Source organism: Mercurialis annua, linkage group LG1-X (genome assembly GCF_937616625.2).
Source record: "Mercurialis annua linkage group LG1-X, ddMerAnnu1.2, whole genome shotgun sequence".
Classification (NCBI taxonomy): domain Eukaryota; kingdom Viridiplantae; phylum Streptophyta; class Magnoliopsida; order Malpighiales; family Euphorbiaceae; genus Mercurialis; species Mercurialis annua.
In genome coordinates this window covers 6,720,229-6,739,297 of record NC_065570.1, presented here as the reverse complement: position 1 = coordinate 6,739,297, position 19,069 = coordinate 6,720,229, and the positions used below count along the sequence as shown (strand labels likewise).

The following is a 19,069-nucleotide window of genomic DNA, read 5'->3' as shown; positions in this document are numbered from 1 at the left end:
ATTAAACTAATTATATACTAAAATTTATAAATTAAAATATATTTATATAATTTATTAATAAACTAAAATTAATTTAATATACTAAAATTTAAACTAATAACATACTACAATTATACAAATAAAAATATGTTTAGACCTTATTACATCAATATCAAAATAAGCTAAGATTATACCAACAATTAACTCATACTGTGCTGTTATAAATATTTCTATATTTTTTATAATTTTACAAAATTTTAAATCAACTTGTTATTTTTATAAAAACAAAATTCAACGTTTATACAGATTAGAACCACGATTCACGCTCATCTCCGCTTCACCTTATAGAGTCGCATCATTTTTTCTATTACTCGACTCGTCCGAGTCTAACATCAGTGTTTATACTATAGTTTATTGATAATTAATCATATTTGTTTTGATAATTAATGTAATTTCCTCTTAATATTTTTGGTAAATGGGCTTCTCTAAACTCATGAAGCCTTTAACCCAAACCCAAATCACCTTCTAGACACTGAGGAATAAGAGTCAACTGTAAACAAAGACAGGAGCAGTCAATGAGTCGCCTGTTTTTTGTTGGCTGTTTTAGAGTAAAAACGATGATCTCTTGTCCAAAACCAACCACTTCAGCCCATAGGAACATCAAAAAAATCCATGCAACAGCAACAACAAGAAGAAAAATATCACAGCTTTATTTATATATACTTCAATAATCTCTTCCCCAACATAAATTTTCATCATGTGGAGATCATATCAATCAATGAGAAGAACAATATCAAGATCATCATGCTTCTCTACTTCTACTACCAAATGGTGGGACCATGTGGCCCCTGCTCCTGTGGACCCTATCACCAGTGTCACTCAAGCTTTTCTTGCTGACCCTGCTCCTACCAAGATCAATCTTGGAGTGGTATTTACTTATTTACTGATTTCATTTTTATTTTTGACTGATAGAGATTCTTTTTTTACTGCTTTAAAGTTTTTATTTGCTTTTTAAAAGGGAGCTTATAGGGATGATGAAGGCAAACCTGTTATACTGCAATGTGTTCGACAAGCTGAGGCTAAGATTGCCGGTTCTGACTTCTTGTGAGTGAGTTCATCAAATGCTTAACTTTCTACTAATTTTTTATTCCTTGTTTGGTACCTACGTAGCAGGATTTTAACTTATAAATATAGTGTTCGACAAGCTGAGGCTAAGATAGCTTGATTTCCTATGATAAACCTGACCAACTCTTCTGACATTGATCGTTCGCTTACTTGTATAATTGTATGTTGCACGGAAATAGAAATGCTGAAAGAAAATTCAGAAATAGAAAACAGAAAAATAATATTTTTTGCACTAGGTTACATTTATAAAATTTCCAGGTTTCAAAAGTGTTTTAGGAAACGGAAACTAAACGTAGAATTGTAGGACTTGATAAGTTTCCGTGAAACATAATAGCTCCTTAGATTGACTACCATATCTTTCATATGGACTTTAAATTTGTCATTCAGTTACTGGAATACTATCAACCTGTTCCTTGAACTAATGGTAGAGTCGCTCTATACATATACTAATTTTTTTTTTTAATTCGGGCAGGGAGTCTGTTTCATCTTCAGTGAGTTCAAAATTGGTCGAAGAGAGTGTTAAATTAGTTTACGGTCAGGATTCAGATGTTGTAGCAGAAGGGAGATTTGCTGGAGTTCAAGCACTCTCTGGAACTGGGGCATGTCGCCTCTTTGCCGAGTTTCAGAGACGTTCCTATCCTGAATCTCGAATTTATTTGCCCGATCCTACATGGTCCAAGTATGTTTCTTCGGCACCATTTCATTTCTTTCTCTGCTTTATTATTGAAACTACAGGTTAAACTATAATTACCTGAATTTAACCTACCAACATAGTTACATAGCTATGTAATTACGCATTTTCGTCTATCTGTTTTTGACACTTGATCCTGTCCAATGCAGCCACCATAATATATGGAGAGACGCCCAAGTTCCCTGCCGTACTTTTTGCTACTACGATACGGGTTCAAAGGGTTTAAACTTTGCTGCTCTCATTGATGATATCAAGGTTTATTATTAGTAGTTCTTATTTTTCTAGTAATGCATCAAATTTGTCATGTTTCTTAGGATAGGCTGCCTCATTTAGTTTGATGGCAATCCACAGAACGCCCCGGATGGCTCATTTTTCCTGCTTCACCCTTGTGCTCACAACCCTACCGGGGTTGATCCTACTGAGGAACAATGGAGAGAAATTTCATATCATATCAAGGTACTTATGACAGACTGTATACTATGCTACATTTTTACTATTTCTGATTATCATGTTAAGTATATAACTTCAATTCTTTTCTAGGTAAAGAATCATTTCCCCTTCTTCGACATGGCCTATCAAGGTTTCGCAAGCGGAGACCTTGACAGGGATGCTCTGTCCATCCGTATATTCCTCGAAGACGGACACTTGATAGGCTGTGCCCAATCCTTTGCAAAGAACATGGGACTATACGGACACCGAGTTGGCTGTCTCAGGTGCACAGCTAAGCCCACTCTTTTCTTGGTAGCTTAGTAAAGATATCTTTGAGGGTACCCAACTATGCTAACTTTGCAGATCACTTACCAACATTCGATTGGTTATATGTTGGTAACCCATCAATGTTTTTCAAAAAACGGAAGGTTACTCAATAAATTCAAGGCCAAATTTTGCCTATATGTCCGACAGATTATCAATGTGCCACTTGGCCGACAGATTACTACATAGGCAAAATTTGGCTTGAATTGATCGAATAACCTGCAAAATATTTAACACAAATAATGGTGTTTGAACCCGCATTGAGTGGTTTGTTGGTGTTACTTAATCGCTTATGCTAATTTTCATAGTTAGGCCATGTTCATTGCTCTATTCGATCTCTTACTCGACCTCAATTTTCCTCAGTATTCTCTGTAATAATAGAAAAGAAGCAGTTGCAATTAAAAGCCAATTGCAGAATATTGCAAGGGCAATGTATAGCAGCCCTCCAGTTCATGGCATTTTACTAGTCTCAACTGTCCTGAGTGATCCAGATATTAAGGAACTTTGGATTCAAGAGGTTAAGGTAAGACAATTTATATCACAAGTTACTTTCTTTTTCCTTATCTAATTAGGGAAGTGCATTCTGTTTGAACCCAACTTAACCAAATTTGTCGTTTCGATTTGGTTTTCGATGGAATACTTAGCATGTAAAATTCTGACGTGCCACTTGACATGTCTGCAACATTAGGCCATGGCAAATCGCATTCGAGAAATGCGGACTGATCTGCACGAAAGCCTTCTAAGATTAGGATCTTCTCTCGATTGGGAACATATAACAAACCAGGTTGGTAGATATATATATATATTCAACTCATACTCCATGTTGCACTGAAAAGAAAAACGCCGAAATGAGAAATGGAAATCTATATCTTTTATATGCTATAAATATTGTGTTTCGAAATTTCAGAAGCGTTTTTAAAAATGAAAATGAAACGTCAAAAAATAAGACTCGAGAAGTTTCCGTGCAACAACATAGATTTGGTGTCTAGCATTTGACTTTTAGCACACTTACTCACGCAGGTCGGGATGTTTTGCTTCTCCGGCTTAACTGCGGAACAGGTCAACCGGATAGTGAGCGAATACCATGTTTACATGACTATTGATGGACGCATGAGGTAAAATTAAACCAAAACAATGTCCAAATATAGTACTGAAAATTGAACTATTATTATTATTGATGATGTGAGATTATATAAGCTATACTAAAGTGTTGACATTTTTGTATGGTGATTCATGCAGTATGGCCGGTGTTACGACAGGCAATGTAAAATATTTAGCAAATGCAATACATGAGGTCACCAAATAAAGTCAGGACTCAGGAGTGGTAGATCTGTTCAAGCAGTCTCAATCAGCGTATTTTTGTGACTTCATGAGGATGATCTATAAACCATCCGATTTTAACTCTTCGGAAACTGAAAAGAGATTGAAAAAGTCTGTTACCTTTTTTACAAAAAAAATTGGAGACATTTGGAAATCGAACATGAGACTTATAATGTCTGGAGAAATATTAAAAAGAATAACTTTAGAAAGTCAACCAAACACGACACTAGACTCTTGTTTTTTTCATTACAATGGGAAGGAAGAATCGAAATATAGTATTTTTATCCATGTGGAGACTGTTATCGTAGCGTATTGAGAAATTTTTAAGTAGATTCAGTCCATCATAACGTGGACTAGTCTATTATATTAGAGCACATTATTAAAATAGTGGTATTATTATAATTTTACTGTTGTTTTTTTATATATTTGAATAATAATAGGGTTAATGTCAAAAAAAATCACGAACTTTACACGTTTTCTCATTTTAATCATGAAGTTTAAATTTTCGCATTTTTATACACGAACTACCACTTTTTCCCAAATTCATACACGGTGCTGAGGTGACACTCATTCATTGGTGTAAAATGACCTCCACCTCAGCGAATTACACCAATGGGTCGTGCATGAATTTGAGAAAAAGTGGTAGTTCGTGCATGAAAATGAAAATATTTAAAGTGCATGATTAAAATGAGAAAACATGTAAAGTTCGTGAATTTTTATGACATTACCCCATAATAATATAATGTCGCTATTTTAATGACATGTTGTAATGTGATAGGTTTATATCACGTATGACGTAGTGGACTGAGTTTATCTAAAAATTTTTCGTATTGAAGAGATGTTATATATGTGAGATTTTGATAAATTGTTTGATAATAAATTATGCGGTATGGAATAAAACTCCTCTAATTCTATGTTACGATATTTTATTTTCATTTTCAACAACACTTTTAATACTTCAAAGGCTTAGTTATTTAAAAATGTCCAACATTTTCAACTTTTTAATTCATTGTCCAACCTTTTTAAACCATTAGATCTAATTTCAATAACAATTCAACTGTAGCCAACTAGGTATATTTATATATAAAAAAAAAATCTTCTTCATTTATGCCCAATGTAGCCTTTCGCAATCAAAAGATACTTATTAAATTATGTTACATTTGACAAAATTAATAGACTTGGTTATAAATGAAAATGAATTGAAAATTTTAAAAAGTTGAAACAATTGAAATGTGCTTATCGAAATTAAACAAAAATGAACATTTTTAATATAAAAAATCAAAAACAAATTAATATTTTTAAGGGTATTCCTACTCCAACACTCTATAAAAAAAATCGTTTTAGAACTTTTCTTTTTGATGATTTTATTTCCGTGCTACATAGACAACGAACGACCGAAGTCTACATCAATTTATTTTTTTCTTTTTAACCGGACACAATTATTGCCCTAAGAGAAAGAACTAAGAAAGATCATAGATACTAAAACAGCATGATCAACAGACCTAGCAAATCTGATCATGATGCAATGGATAACCAAATAATCTCCATAAGAGAATGAAATTTCTCATCACTTTCAAAATAAAAGACTAAATACATGCACATGCACACTTGATTCAAATTTAAAATACCCACAAATCTAAAATCAAGACAAAATTATTAATTGAATGCACCCTTATCTTTGTATTAAATTATAGTAATAAAACAAAAAAAAATATTGAGAAATTAATGAATAATGGTCCATGACCACGTGGAGTAGTTGATGAACATGTCCACAGTCACTAGCAGCAGAACTGCCGACAGTTTCGACATAAAATTAGTAAAACCAAAAAGCTTAGTCTTGTAAGAATCTTGATTAATTTTTTATAAAGTAATAGGAAAAAAAAATTCAAACAGCTTCACCCGCATTTAGGGGCGTAACTGATTAATGTAAACTCCACGAGCTATTCGAAATTTTATTTTAAAAAACTTATACACATAATCGAGTTGAGTCGATCTCGAATATTAATTATTTGAACTCAAACTTCCAACATAAAATTTGATCGAGATTAAGTTAGATTACGAATTTTAAATTTTAAAATCGAATCGAGCTGGAATTTGACAACATTTCAAACAGTAATTAGGTAGCTCAATATTTATTTCAGTATCTTTCTTGCTGGTTAGGGTATTTAAAGTCAGCTTTGATAGCCATTAGATAGAACAAAAAAAAAATAAGGATTTTGTCTTGCTTGGTCTTTTGGTACACAACAATAGGACCTGGTTGTGGGACCTTCTTTTAATAGGTTGATTATGGTTTTTTATGTTTTCTAGAAAATATCTATTTATTACATCTTTCATTAAAAAATAGAATAAACAATTTGCACTCACCTGTCCTTGCAAATTTGTACTGCAGCATCTTGAGATATAAAAAAAATTCCAAAACTGTTTTTTTGTTATTCTTTAGAAATTTCACAATTGTAAATTATAGACGACCTTTATTAAATTAATATTCAACTGCTTTTTGAAACTAAATAAAATATAATACTAGTATTTTTAAATAAAATTATGGAGGTTGGAGTCTAATAATTTTTGAAAATTTTAGATTAATCTTAAACAAAAGATTAATGAATATCTTAAAAAAATATTAAAAGACTATGCTCAAGAAGAAGCTTCCTTCACTAATAGTATTAATGGATCCGAATTTTGTATTATTTTGACGGTGTGACCTTTTTTTATAATTGAAAAGAGAGGTGAACTCATGATCTTAATAGTTTGTTATCCAACGCTTTTACCATTTGAGTTACAATTTATTGGTTTTATGGTATATCTTAGAATTGTAGATTCAGTTAGAACCAAATTAAGATTCTATTTAAAACAAATAAGCGGATTTATAAGAATGTTATTCAATCCCACAAACAAATCGGTTATATTCCATTATTTTAATTCTATTTTATTTCTATAGTTCGATTTATACTAAAATGGACTTTTTTTATTAACTGAATATTATGAAATCAAATCGAACCCATAAATCAATTAGGTTGGACTCTATTTTTTTTATTTGATTCGATTTGTGTACACCATAATGTACTTATCTACAAAATCAAGATTTGATAGTCTTAATTAAACATCTCAATGATGAATTGATTTTTATACGAAGGATGAAGGAAGGATCAAGAACATAATTAAAGAGACATAAGCATTATGATAAATTATAAATTTGTAATTAAACAAGTAGTAGGTGTATTAATTATGATTAATCTATCTGTCTAAATTAAAAATGAAAGATTTTAATTTAAGTCATAAAACGTGGCAAGCTTGTAGAATTTGACGAAGACAAAAGGCATAGCCAATGTGGTAATGGTATCATGGGTAGGAAACTGTACCCATCTTTCCTTATTTGCATTTAATACCAACACACGGGTTTGTGATGCACACTTAACTAATCTTACTCATTTTTATTTCAAATAATTAATAATTAGGTTTGCACAATTATTTAAAAATAACTGAATTAACTGGTAAACTCAAATTAAAATTAAAATTTATGTTATCTTTTAGTTAATTTGTCGGTTATAGGTTAACTTTTTTGAAAAGTTTAATTAATTTGGTTTTATTTGAATTTCATTTTAAAAATATTTAAATTAACCGAACAAATTAAACTAATCTAATTTTAAAAATGCACTAATGTTAAGGAGTTAGAGTATTTTAATTACATTTACATGATTTAAATATTAATTTACCTCTCAAGTTTATATATAATGAGAAATTAACATCAAAATTAAATTATCACTCTTTTGGTAATTAATATTAATAAAATTTGGTCATACGGAACCAAAATAACAGACCAAATTAAATAATTTTAGTCTGGTTATAATTTAGTTTATATGTTTTGTTATTATAATTTTGCAAGAAAAAAAATTAATTTAGTTAATTCGATTCGGTCTGATTGAATATATGAACTAGTCGATTGTCTATCCCTTAAGACAACTAATAAAATGTCTCTTTCCCTCCCATAAAAATAGGCTAAACTTTTATTTTGAGCGTCCCAAAATATAGGCTAAATTTCTACTCCCTCCGTCCCGTAAAGATAGAAAAAGCACACATTTCATAAGAATTAAGAAAGTAGTTATTTATAGGTAACTTGTGATAATTTGTCTAAATTATCCTTTATAATCAATTAGTTATGTACATTTCCCAAAGCCACTTTACTAGTTATAGCACTTATAACTCATTTATTTATCTTTTTAAAATATGCATTTAATGTTTTATGATAAGCATGTAGGGGTATTTTGATAATTTTTGACTTAACTAACTCCACTTTTTCTATTTTTATGGGATAAAAAAAGGTGGTACTTTTTCTATCTTTACGGGACGGAGGGAGTATTTAATTTGGTTAGTTAAGTTAAAATATCAATTTTATCCTTCATTAATTACAACCACTTATATCATATTCTCCTAATCGCATTAATTTTCACTTAATCCAATACAAAAAATAAATATAAATTTCATTTTTCAAAATTTATTTATAATATCAACAAACAATTGATGTTTTTAAAGTGTATAACTAAAATTTTTTAAAATATCTAGATAATTAAACTATGGGTAGAATATGAAGTTTATTAAAAATAACTAATTTAATTTCTATTTTTTAATTTTCGCGTAAATTAAATTTGGCTTATAGGACATAGATAGTAATTAGCTTTATAGTTTGCATGGGATGGTTAGACTGTCAATTTAGTAGTTGGAAAAGAAATAGTAACTTTTCGTCATAAAATGTAAAATTCAAATAATATCTGAGTTTATTGGTTAAATAAATTTATATTAAATTGTTCTAATATTATCAAAATTTCTCAAGTTCGACATTTTGTGTTTTTAATAAATATGTGGTCTAAAAATCAGTTTATAGGTTAATTTAATTCAGTCCATTTTGTGTTTTTTAATAAATTTAGTTATCACTTTAAAACTAAAAAATTAGTGTCCAAATTGTATATTTAACCTTTATTATTCTTATGGTAAAAAAAAGAATTCAGAAAAGTTGGAATTAAAAATCTTCTCCATTTTAGAGATAATTCCGATTCAATCATGAGCTACATCCAATTGATGTAATTGTTCCCTTTTTTTGCTTAATTTTGCTTTCAATTAACAATTTGATTCCTTCCTTCTAGAAAAGAAAACTAAAGAAGGAAAATAAAATAACGGGAAACTTTAATTTGTACATTTAAGCCCCATCCAGTTAGGTTCCTATTCAATTAAGGACATATTATTCATCATGATGTATAAATCTTCCAACAAAACTTACCTAAAGTCAGGTTCTAGTCATATTAAAATAATATTTATTTAGTAGCTAGTACTAATTTCGTTGAGGTTGTAATGATGTCTCAATCACAATGTCATAGCACATTAATTTATGTCTACTTCATGAAAATGCTAAATTGATTAATTATACTGATAACTTAACGAACTTTAACCCAATTTACATCATGAAAAATGACACTAAATTGCAAATATTACTTCCTCTATCTTATTAGTTATAGTATATGCATTATAAAAAAGGTTAATTCCTAAAAAAATCACGAACTTTACACGAATTTTCATTTTAATCTTGACCTTTAAAAGTTGTCATTTAAAGACACGAACTTTCATTTTATTTCAAATTTATCACCAAAGTAAAATTCGGTGTATTTATCTGAATAAAAATTCCTAATTCTAAATACTCTAATTGAAAGATAATAAGATTTGATGTTGATCAATAACTTGGGTCATTCATTAATAGTTTAGTGAAGAATCTAGTCAATAAAAATACATTGAAATGATTAATTTGAAACAATATGAAAGTTCGTGTCTTTAAATGGCAACTTTTAAAGATCATGATTAAAATGAAATTTCGTGTAAATTTTGTGATCAATCTAACTGATAAAAAAATGAATGTTCCAATTAAATTGACAATTTTTTAATTTAAAAAAAATAAAACTATACGTTATTTATTGTATTTTATAAAATTATGTATATGAATTTTTTAAGTAGATTAGAAGAGATTAATATCATATTGATAATTTTTTTCGCTGTTGCTTCATTTTATTTTATTTATATTTTATTGATTTCAACATGGAATGAAATAAATCGTTAAATAGTTATAAGTGGACCAAATAAAATGCCAAAGTAACTCTAGAGAGCACCTATTCGATTACTCCATTAATTAATTATAAAGGAGTTGAACTTTTACCAAATTATATACAAAATTTAAAAGTCATAAATAATGACATGCTATTAATTGAACTTATACTAACAAAACCAAATGTTAAAAACATTTACAAACAGATTCTTCATTAAGATCAAACAATTTGTGTTTCCACAGACCACTTTCAAGAAAATACATTGACATAAGAGTAAGAAAAGAAGATCAAATTTCAAGAAGTACCTAGAACCAGATCCATGGCCAAATCACACTCATAAATTAACTTATATTATAAAGTAATTAATTCTTGATCATAGTGTTTGATCACCATCTATTTCCTCTACTACCACCAAAGCACAAGGTAGAATTAGGTGACTCAAATTCTTGCTCCTCAAAAATCAAAGCCCTTGAATCAAATGAAGAAAATCTACTCCTCACTGATCCATTTCTACATTTCCTAGTAGGAGTAGCGGTCCAAAACGACCAAGAAGACGAAGCAGAAGACGCGAAAGATGGTGATGAACTTAAACTCGAAGCGGAAGAAGATAAATAATTGTTATCTCTTGGCTCGTCCATGGTCTTACTGGTTTTCTTGTGATGGATTCTTGAGAAAAGGAAGTGAAACAGATTGGATCTTGAGTGTTTCTTGACGGGTCTTTGTTTCGCATTGGAGAAATATGAAGGAGGTGGTGTTAATGGAGGGAGTGTGGCTTCGGACAAGGAGTGTTTAGGAGTACCAGGTTGTGACTCCCATGTGAATGGAACAGTTACTGCAATTCCTCCATGGTAGACTCTGAATGATGGGTTCGCCATTGATGTTTCTTTTGAGAGAAGTCTGCAGAAGAATTTGTCATCTTCTTTGATTTGGAGTGGTTTTTTGTGAGGAAGAAGATCTGTGGTACTGGCTAGCATATTTAGGTTTTAATTTGTTTCTTCTTGGTTTCTTTTTGGTTTCTTATTGGTTTCACTGAATAAGAGGGGAATGGAAGAGAGAAACAGGAGAAGAAGCTTTGTTTAATGTATTAGATATAGTGTATGGAATACCCTCAAGGATTATATATAGTGTGAGATGTGCATATTAAACAACTCTTGTTGTTTATAATAAAAATGGAAAGAGAGACCCACTCATGAGTGAGCAGAAATACGGTTAAACCGAATCAACTGATCTATTTCGGTTAATTCGGTTTTGTTATTTTGATTAGTTTGTTTTGTTTAATTATTTAAAAACAACAGCTTAATTACACTTAAAATTATAAAAGTATTTGCTTAACTAAATTAACTGAATAATTATTTTTAATAATAACATTTTATCTTTTCCATCGGTTAAACCCAAATTAATTGACTAATTTAGTCGATTTGATTTTATAGTTTTAAGACTTCGTTTCGTTTAATCAATTCAAATTTGATTTATCCGATTTAAAAATGAAATAATTCAGTTTTAATTAGATAGGTCGACTTTAAATTGAAGTGGCTGTTTGCTCACCCCCTCGGCCCAAATGAGGGATTGCTTTGATTCCTATTTCTGATATATGAGAGTTTATAAAAGTATCGAATTTAAACTTTTAAGTGTAGATAAAGTAAAATTTCACCATTTTTATAATAAATTAGTACTATTTTACGAGATTACTATATGGCTCGTAATATAACTTATCAATTTATATTTTTATTATATAAATATAATTAACATCAAAAGTGAGATTTATTACTCATTACAATTAATTTATATTATAGTTTTATCAAAAAATAATTAAAGTAGTTGTTTATTAGTAGTAGTATTTTATGAATATAAGGAGGTAAGAGTATTCATAATATAATGCTAAATTATTATGCTAATGTAATAATTTAGCATTGAGTCTTGAAATTCGTCTACAATAAAATGCTATACTCAGTGTTACATTTAACGGATGCTATATCATGTGCTAAACTTAGCATTAATTTTAGCATATGATAAGTTTCAATATCCAATCAAAATTCATTATTAGTTACGATTTTTTTACTATTACTTCTTTTTTACATTTTTTATTTTTATTTCTATTTTATTTTTTCATTTTAACTTTTATACTTTTTTTACAATATTGATTAATTAATTTTTTTAATAATAGACCACGCACCAATATATTAAATAATTTATAACATAATTTATTTTCATACAATTCATCGATTTTCTTAACAATTATTTAAAAAAACTCATTATTATATCAAATAAAAAAATAAAAGTTATAATAAAAAAATTATAAAACAAAATAATTAATTTTTTTACAAAATAATACAAAAATTAATAAATAATAGTCGTAATAAGTAATCATAATATTTTTTTAACATTTTGCATTGGAGATAAAATTAGAATGTTATACTAAATATAATATTTTATTATTTTTTCATGCTAAATATAGCATAAAAAATAGTATTGCATTGTGGATGCTAAGCACCACTAGATTCAAGTTTAGAGTATCTCAAAAAGTATTTCTTATTTTAAAGAGTATCTATAATTATAAATAGTACATATTTAATTTAGATTTAATGGATTCCTTAAATTTAAGGACAATATTATTTGAAATTCAAAATATAAAATAAAAATAATAAGATATTGGTTTTTAAAGATGGAGAGTTGGTTTGACTCTTTATTTTTATTTGGCCAAACCCATCCTCAGGTCCCTCTATTCTTCACTTTTTTTTCATTAGGTCCCTATACTTCAATTTGACATTTACAGATCCTTTGAATTTCAATTTCGTTGTTATTACACCCTTTTATGGATGGAATTTGGAGAGTGTACCTCACTCTCCGTTATTGAGAGTGTAAAAAAATATATAATATTTTTAACTTTCAAATGAAGTAAAAAATACTTTACAATCCTTATATTTAGTTTATACTACATTAAAATCCTTGTACTTACTCTACAAATTAAAATCAAACCTTATTTCTTTTGAATTATTTATTATATTATTATAAATTCATATATTTATAGATAATTAATAGTGTAGCACTAACTAATTAAAATTCATCAAATAATTACAATTAGTTTATTATTTCAATTTATTTCGGAATTTAATTTTTATTTTGAAATAAAATTTAATCCGTAATTTTAGTCCCGCCATCGTTCTCTCCCCCACTCCGATCGGCACCCATAAAAATTTTATTTAATGAATTAAATCTCAGTTTATTTGAAAATTAAATTTGTATCTACTTAAATATAAATTTAAATCGAATGTTTTATACCGGAAAAAAAATTCGGCAGGCCATCACTGCAATGTGGTGGCCTTTCTCTCTTCCATTAATGGAGGAGAGACCAGCAGGTCTCTCCTCCATTAATGGAGGAAACTGATGTTTCCTCCATTATGGAGGAAATATGGTTTCCTCCATTTGGAGGAAACGAGCACAGAGCTCGTTTCTTCAATGGAGGAGACGACCTGTTCGTCTCCTCCATTGAGGAAACGCAGATCTGCGTTTCCTCCATTAATGGAGGAAAACGCAGATCTGGTTTCCTCCATTAATGGAGGAAACGAGATCTGCTCGTTTCCTCCATTAAAGGAGGAAACCAGCAGGCTTCCTCCATTAATGGAGGAGAGACATGCTTCTCTCCTCCATTAATGAAGGAATCCGGGCAAAATTATTTTTTTTCTCGACAATAATTTTTTTTTGGAAAAAAAGCGTTATTTGGTCCTTCAATTTTAGCCACATTATTTTTTTATTTTGACACGTCATTATTTAACGGAGTGTATTATTTAACGGAGAGTGTAGTACACTTTCCACATTTTCTGCATATAGGGGTATAAAAACAACAAAAATTAAAGTGTAGGGATTCAAAAACGATAAATTGAAGTATAGGGACCTGATGAAAAAAAAGTGAAAAGTAGAGGGACCTCAGAACGGGTTTGGCCTTTTTATTTTTGAAAGTCAAACTCACTCTTTACTTTTATTTTTATTTTTATTTTACTAAATAATATTTTTATAAAAATAACAAAAAATGACAAAAGCTCTTTTCAATTTTAATTTTTAAAAATAAGAAATTTATTGGAGCACATTTTTATTGCCATATTCTTTATGATAAAGAGTTTTATATTTATATAAAATCAAATAAATGAGTATAGATTAAAATTAAAATTTATTCATTTACAATAACAAGTAAGGTCGAGTTGGTCTTTAATCAAGTCCATTATTAAACAACTCGTGAATGGCTTATTTCGTTTACAACCTTAAACATTGGTAAAAACAATAATTCTCATAGTTTAAAAAAGATCTTTTTAGATATTCTACCTTAAATACTTATTAATGGGAACCGAATTCCAGCATAACTATAATGAAACCGAATCGTACATGATCTACTTTTATGGAAGAATCCTAGCACTCGCCTACAGACCTGATGGTATCAACACCTGATTTCATGAGATTCGCCAAACTCGAAAATTAAAGAAAGATTCTCCTGAATCTTCAAAAAGACCGACTCCCATAGTATTCGGTAAAAATGCACCGCCCAAGCATATTGCGTGAAATCTAATGTACGAACTCCTATTCAGGAGGATAAGCTTATTCAGGAATATATTCTTAAATAAGACTTCATTTGAATAAGGAATCTATTTTTTGTGCAAACATAATGCTAGTAAATATGAATTACTTTCCTATTTGAACTCTACAAAGTATTCTTCTAACTACTATATAAAGAGATTGAGGTATGAGTGAAAACAAAATTACATTCATATATACAAAAACGTTGCTCAAAAACTAAACTGACTTTAGCATCGGAAAATTAATCAGACAACCATCCGGTTAGCTATCTGGTTTAATCAATAGATCAAAAGGCAGCCTCCATCACTTATTTTTATTTTTTATAATTTTTAAATTAAAAAAATATATTTTTTTGTAATTTTTAGATAATTTATTATTATTATTTTAACATAATTAATAATAATAATTAATATATATATATATTTATATATATAATATGTAATTTTTCAAAATAAAATGTAGAAATGATTATTTAATCATAGAAATAGTATACTAGCTATATTGGGATTTAGTGGGACAAAATGGGGTACAATTAAAGTACCACCAGATATGGGCATTGAGATCCCCTTAGGTGTTTGACTTTGATAAATTTAAATTATGTTTAGTTTAATTGAATTAAATTTAATAGTTAGAGAGAGAAACTCAATTTTCATCGTTTTCGAGTGCAGGAGACGGTGATTTACGGCTTTTAGCCGGAAATCATCGTCTCTTAACTCGTTTGTTTCACTGTTTTTCTTGTTTTTTGAATAAATTGCTCTGTTTTGGTAGAGATTTATGTGTTTTTGTTCAATTTGTAGTTTGTTTGTGTGTATACTTGGATCGTTCAAGATTTTTCAGCGTTTGTTTCGAACTTCAGATTCAAGTTTTTGAAGATTCAAGGTTTTGATATCATCGTCTGAAGTATATTAGTAACGGAACAAGGGATCAATAGAAGTTCAGAGGTTCAATTGGTGCCAGGGAATTCTCAATAGTCGAATTCTTCCTGTTTATTGTCACCTGTGAAATTTGTATCTTTAAATTTCTGTTGTTGTTTCGTTTCTTTTCATAGATCGATTATAGAATTTCAATGTATTTTTATCTTTTTGTAATTTTGATCTACGATGTACTTTGACGGTTAGGTTGTATACCGGGTTTAATTTCTTAATATCATAATCTGTTGATAAAAAAAAATAAATTTAATATAAATTTCATTCTTTAAATTGGATTAATATGAAATTTAAAGACAATATTTTTTTTTTTGAAAAAATTTGAACTGACTAAACTAACTAGTTTATTTAATGAAATTTTGTATTTGATTTGGTTAGCTTAATTTTATTTGTATTACAATTATCTTGTTCTACCCCTTCAGTTTTTAATAATTTTTGCCACACCAGCTTCAATATGTATAAAATATTTTAATTATTTTGTGATACATCATTTGAGGGGATAAAATAAATTAAAATATCAAAATTTAGAATTTTTTTAATTTTAAATCTTATTTTAATTGATTTTTCTTGTGTTGAATTCAAGAGAAAAATTAAGCTTTGTTTGTTAAGATTGTATCTTCTCTGCCTGCACTTTCCAGTTTACTTCCATATAATGCACCGATCAAATAGCCTCTTTCAATTTGTTTCAACTCTTTTTAGTTACACCTATACATATACAACCACATCACTTGACAAGAGAGAAAACCAATTATTCAATCTGATTCGATCTGTAACAGGAAATACTATAAATTGATAAAAAAAATTAAAAGACATTTTATTTAAAGTATGAAAGTGTAAGAAGTGTAAAGGATGGATAATCGGTTTCCAAAGCAAACGTTCAGATAGATAAACAGGATAAAGTTATAATTAAAATACTTAACCGACATAGAAAATATATTCCTCTCATATACAAAATCTAACATGATATAGCTAGACAATATAGGATTAAGCCTCTCTTCTCTCTTTTTTTCTCTAAAAATATCTTAACCGTCCATAACTCTTTTCTCAATTTTTCTTCAGCTGTCATCGATGGTTAGATATGCCGTTAACGGTAGCCATCTTTTCTTTTATGTTATTTTAATTTAATATAGTATAATAAGTAGCCAATTTTTTTTAATTTTTTTCTTGATGGATTAACATTTATCGACGAAACGCAAATCATATTCAAATTTTCATAAATCAAAATTCGAAGATATATTGAGGATCTTTCAATAACAAAGATGAAATCGTTCATCAGTTATAGTAGTTTTTTTTGTTTTTTTTTAATATTTTTTTTGTTTGTTTGTTTTGAAAATTTTATTTTGTCCTGACTATATGAAAGGTTTGTTGTCCTTTTTATGTGAAAGGTTGTTGCCCCTTTTTTATGAAGGGTTTTTATGTGTTGGTTGCCTTCAATATCATCGTTGTAGTTTCTGATTTCATAAAAATCAGTTTGCGGGTGATGGTGAAGATTGAGCGAATACAGAACTTTATTGGCGAAATAGTTCGATAATTTATTTTTTCTTGTCTTAAGTAGATCTGCGAATTAGGCAGCATGTTGTCTGTTCCATGTCAGGTCATCTGATTTAAAAAATAAAAAAACTCGTTTATTATGGGCAGGTTTCGAATTTTCCCAAATTTTTTATAAATATAAGTGTTTCATATTCAATTAATGAAATTTGATGAATTCTCAAAAAAGAAACCAACATTACCCTAAAAAAAGGCAATGTGAGCCTGATTTAATTGGTTAAGGCGTCTCCAAATGCATTTTGAGGTCATGGGTTCAAACTCCACCTTCGTTACTAACTTCTAACAAAGGAGACTCTAGTAGTCGAATGCTATCTATGATAAAAAAAACCTAATGATTTTATAACTTTGATAGATTTTTTTATTTATTTAATTTAAAATATGTCATACTGATGACAAAATAAAACATTTAGAATAGTTAAATAAACTCAAATATGTATCACTTCTTTAGTTCTAAAATTTAAATAATTTAAACTATATATCGTAAATCAATTAATTTAATATGATAATTTCAGTTTAAATAAGAATTTTTGTATCTTAACTACCACATATCATTAATTACACAATCAGAGTTATTTAAAAATATTGACTTTAATACTTCAATCGGGGGCTGAGTGATCAGTGATTAATGGATCAATTAATTTAACTACTAACCGTTTAAACAAACATATAAATATTTATAATTTGTACAACTTTAATATAGTAAAGCTTATATGCATAATATTATATGCATAAGACTCTCTTAAAGTAATAAAAAAATATAATTAAAAAATTTAAATTAATTGGTTTTTACAGTTTAACTTTTACTGGTTTAAATTGTTTTTTTTGGTTTAGGTGGTTAAATTTTTTTATGTATTTTTAGGGATAATTCGAATTGGACTTGCTGAACTGGTCGGACCAGCTCGGTTTTTAGTTTTACAACACCATTCCTATAGTTGCTTTCAAAATTATGAAGAAATCCTAGTATTTCATATTCCCAATATTATCTCAAAGCATTGAGTAATAAATTAATAATAATAAAAAGTAACATATCGTATAATTATAATTTATTAAAGCTGCGACGCTATAAATGCTCATGAGCATTATTTAATATCATGCGGCTCTCTAGTATACTTGTTCATGGGCATAGGTATCCGGTCCGCCTGCTCAGGCTCATCCTCTTAGAATCGGGCTTGAACATCATTATTTGGTCCTAAGCCCGGCCCGAGCCCGAGCCCGCAAAAAGCCCGTTTTTCTATGGATGAACTCGGGCTTTCAATATCGTAAAAAATCAATGTAAGCCCGCCCAATCCCGGCCCGAACCCGTAAAAATAATGTATTAGGGTCGGGTTTGGGTAGCATATTTAAAGCCCGAACCGGGCTTGGGTTTGCCTTTAAAAAGTCAAGCCCGCCTAAATCCGGCCCGAGCCTGCTCAAACCCGGCTCATGAACAAGTCTACTCTCCAGTGATGAATAAGGAGATATTGAATGGTACGTTATTAATCAAGAAGCGGTATGACTAAAACAGTCTCATTTCACAAAAAATATTAAAGGTAAAAGGTACAAAAATAAATATTATGTATAACTCGTGTTTTCTATTGGCATTTCATATATTTCACATTTTAAATATGATCCTAATGTTGTGAGAAAATATAAAAACAAAACAAAAAAATATAGTATTAAACAAAAATATGTACGACATTAAACAGCGGAAGGTTCATTTTCGATAGTTTTTCAAAACGTTAGAGTCATTTTTGAAATTCAAAATACATGAATTGCCAACAGTAAACACGGGCTGTACATTAAGATAATTTTTGTACATTTTCCCATTATTACGGCAACATTCATTTACATATAAAAGTTTATCATATTTATAATAAATATGGAAAGAATTGTAATTTACAGCCTTAAATATAGTTCATTTAACGTTGGATGAATCAAAAAGCTTCTAAAGTACATTAAATATTTCACGAGGATGTATTGTGTAGCACCATAACCATTGATGACTTACCAGTAGCTGTTGCTGCTCAGTACATAGGACCCTCTGGTTTCTGGTTTGCTCATACAAACAACCCATGTCCATGTATACAGAACAGTAC

The 19,069-nt window shown here is 29.1% G+C and overlaps 2 protein-coding genes across 2 annotated transcripts; one reads left to right on the top strand and one right to left on the bottom strand.

The window, feature by feature from the left end:
• The first annotated feature begins 602 nt into the window (after positions 1-602).
• Positions 603-4,205, top strand: LOC126664803 (aspartate aminotransferase, mitochondrial-like). Its single transcript, XM_050357358.2, has 10 exons — positions 603-907; positions 998-1,083; positions 1,577-1,783; positions 1,945-2,050; positions 2,147-2,251; positions 2,336-2,508; positions 2,912-3,071; positions 3,237-3,332; positions 3,569-3,663; positions 3,788-4,205. Exons 1-10 carry the CDS (start codon positions 737-739, stop codon positions 3,852-3,854), a joined length of 1,266 nt encoding a protein of 421 aa, XP_050213315.1. The 5' UTR covers positions 603-736; the 3' UTR covers positions 3,855-4,205.
• Positions 4,206-10,139: 5,934 nt separating this feature from the next.
• Positions 10,140-11,066, bottom strand: LOC126669013 (uncharacterized). The gene has a single exon (XM_050362294.2). The coding sequence runs from the start codon at positions 10,926-10,928 to the stop codon at positions 10,341-10,343; it is 588 nt and encodes a 195-aa protein (XP_050218251.1). The 5' UTR covers positions 10,929-11,066; the 3' UTR covers positions 10,140-10,340.
• Between the last annotated feature and the right edge of the window lie 8,003 nt (positions 11,067-19,069).

Bases quoted from the DNA above. Each gene is read 5' to 3' on its own strand.
- LOC126669013 (XM_050362294.2), bottom strand. From the start codon at position 10,928: ATGCTAGCCAGTACCACAGATCTTCTTCCTCACAAAAAACCACTCCAA.
- LOC126664803 (XM_050357358.2), top strand. From the start codon at position 737: ATGTGGAGATCATATCAATCAATGAGAAGAACAATATCAAGATCATCA. The intron at 1,784-1,944 runs GTATGTTTCTTC...TGTCCAATGCAG, and splicing joins CCCGATCCTACATGGTCCAA to CCACCATAATATATGGAGAG. The intron at 3,664-3,787 runs GTAAAATTAAAC...TGATTCATGCAG, and splicing joins ACTATTGATGGACGCATGAG to TATGGCCGGTGTTACGACAG.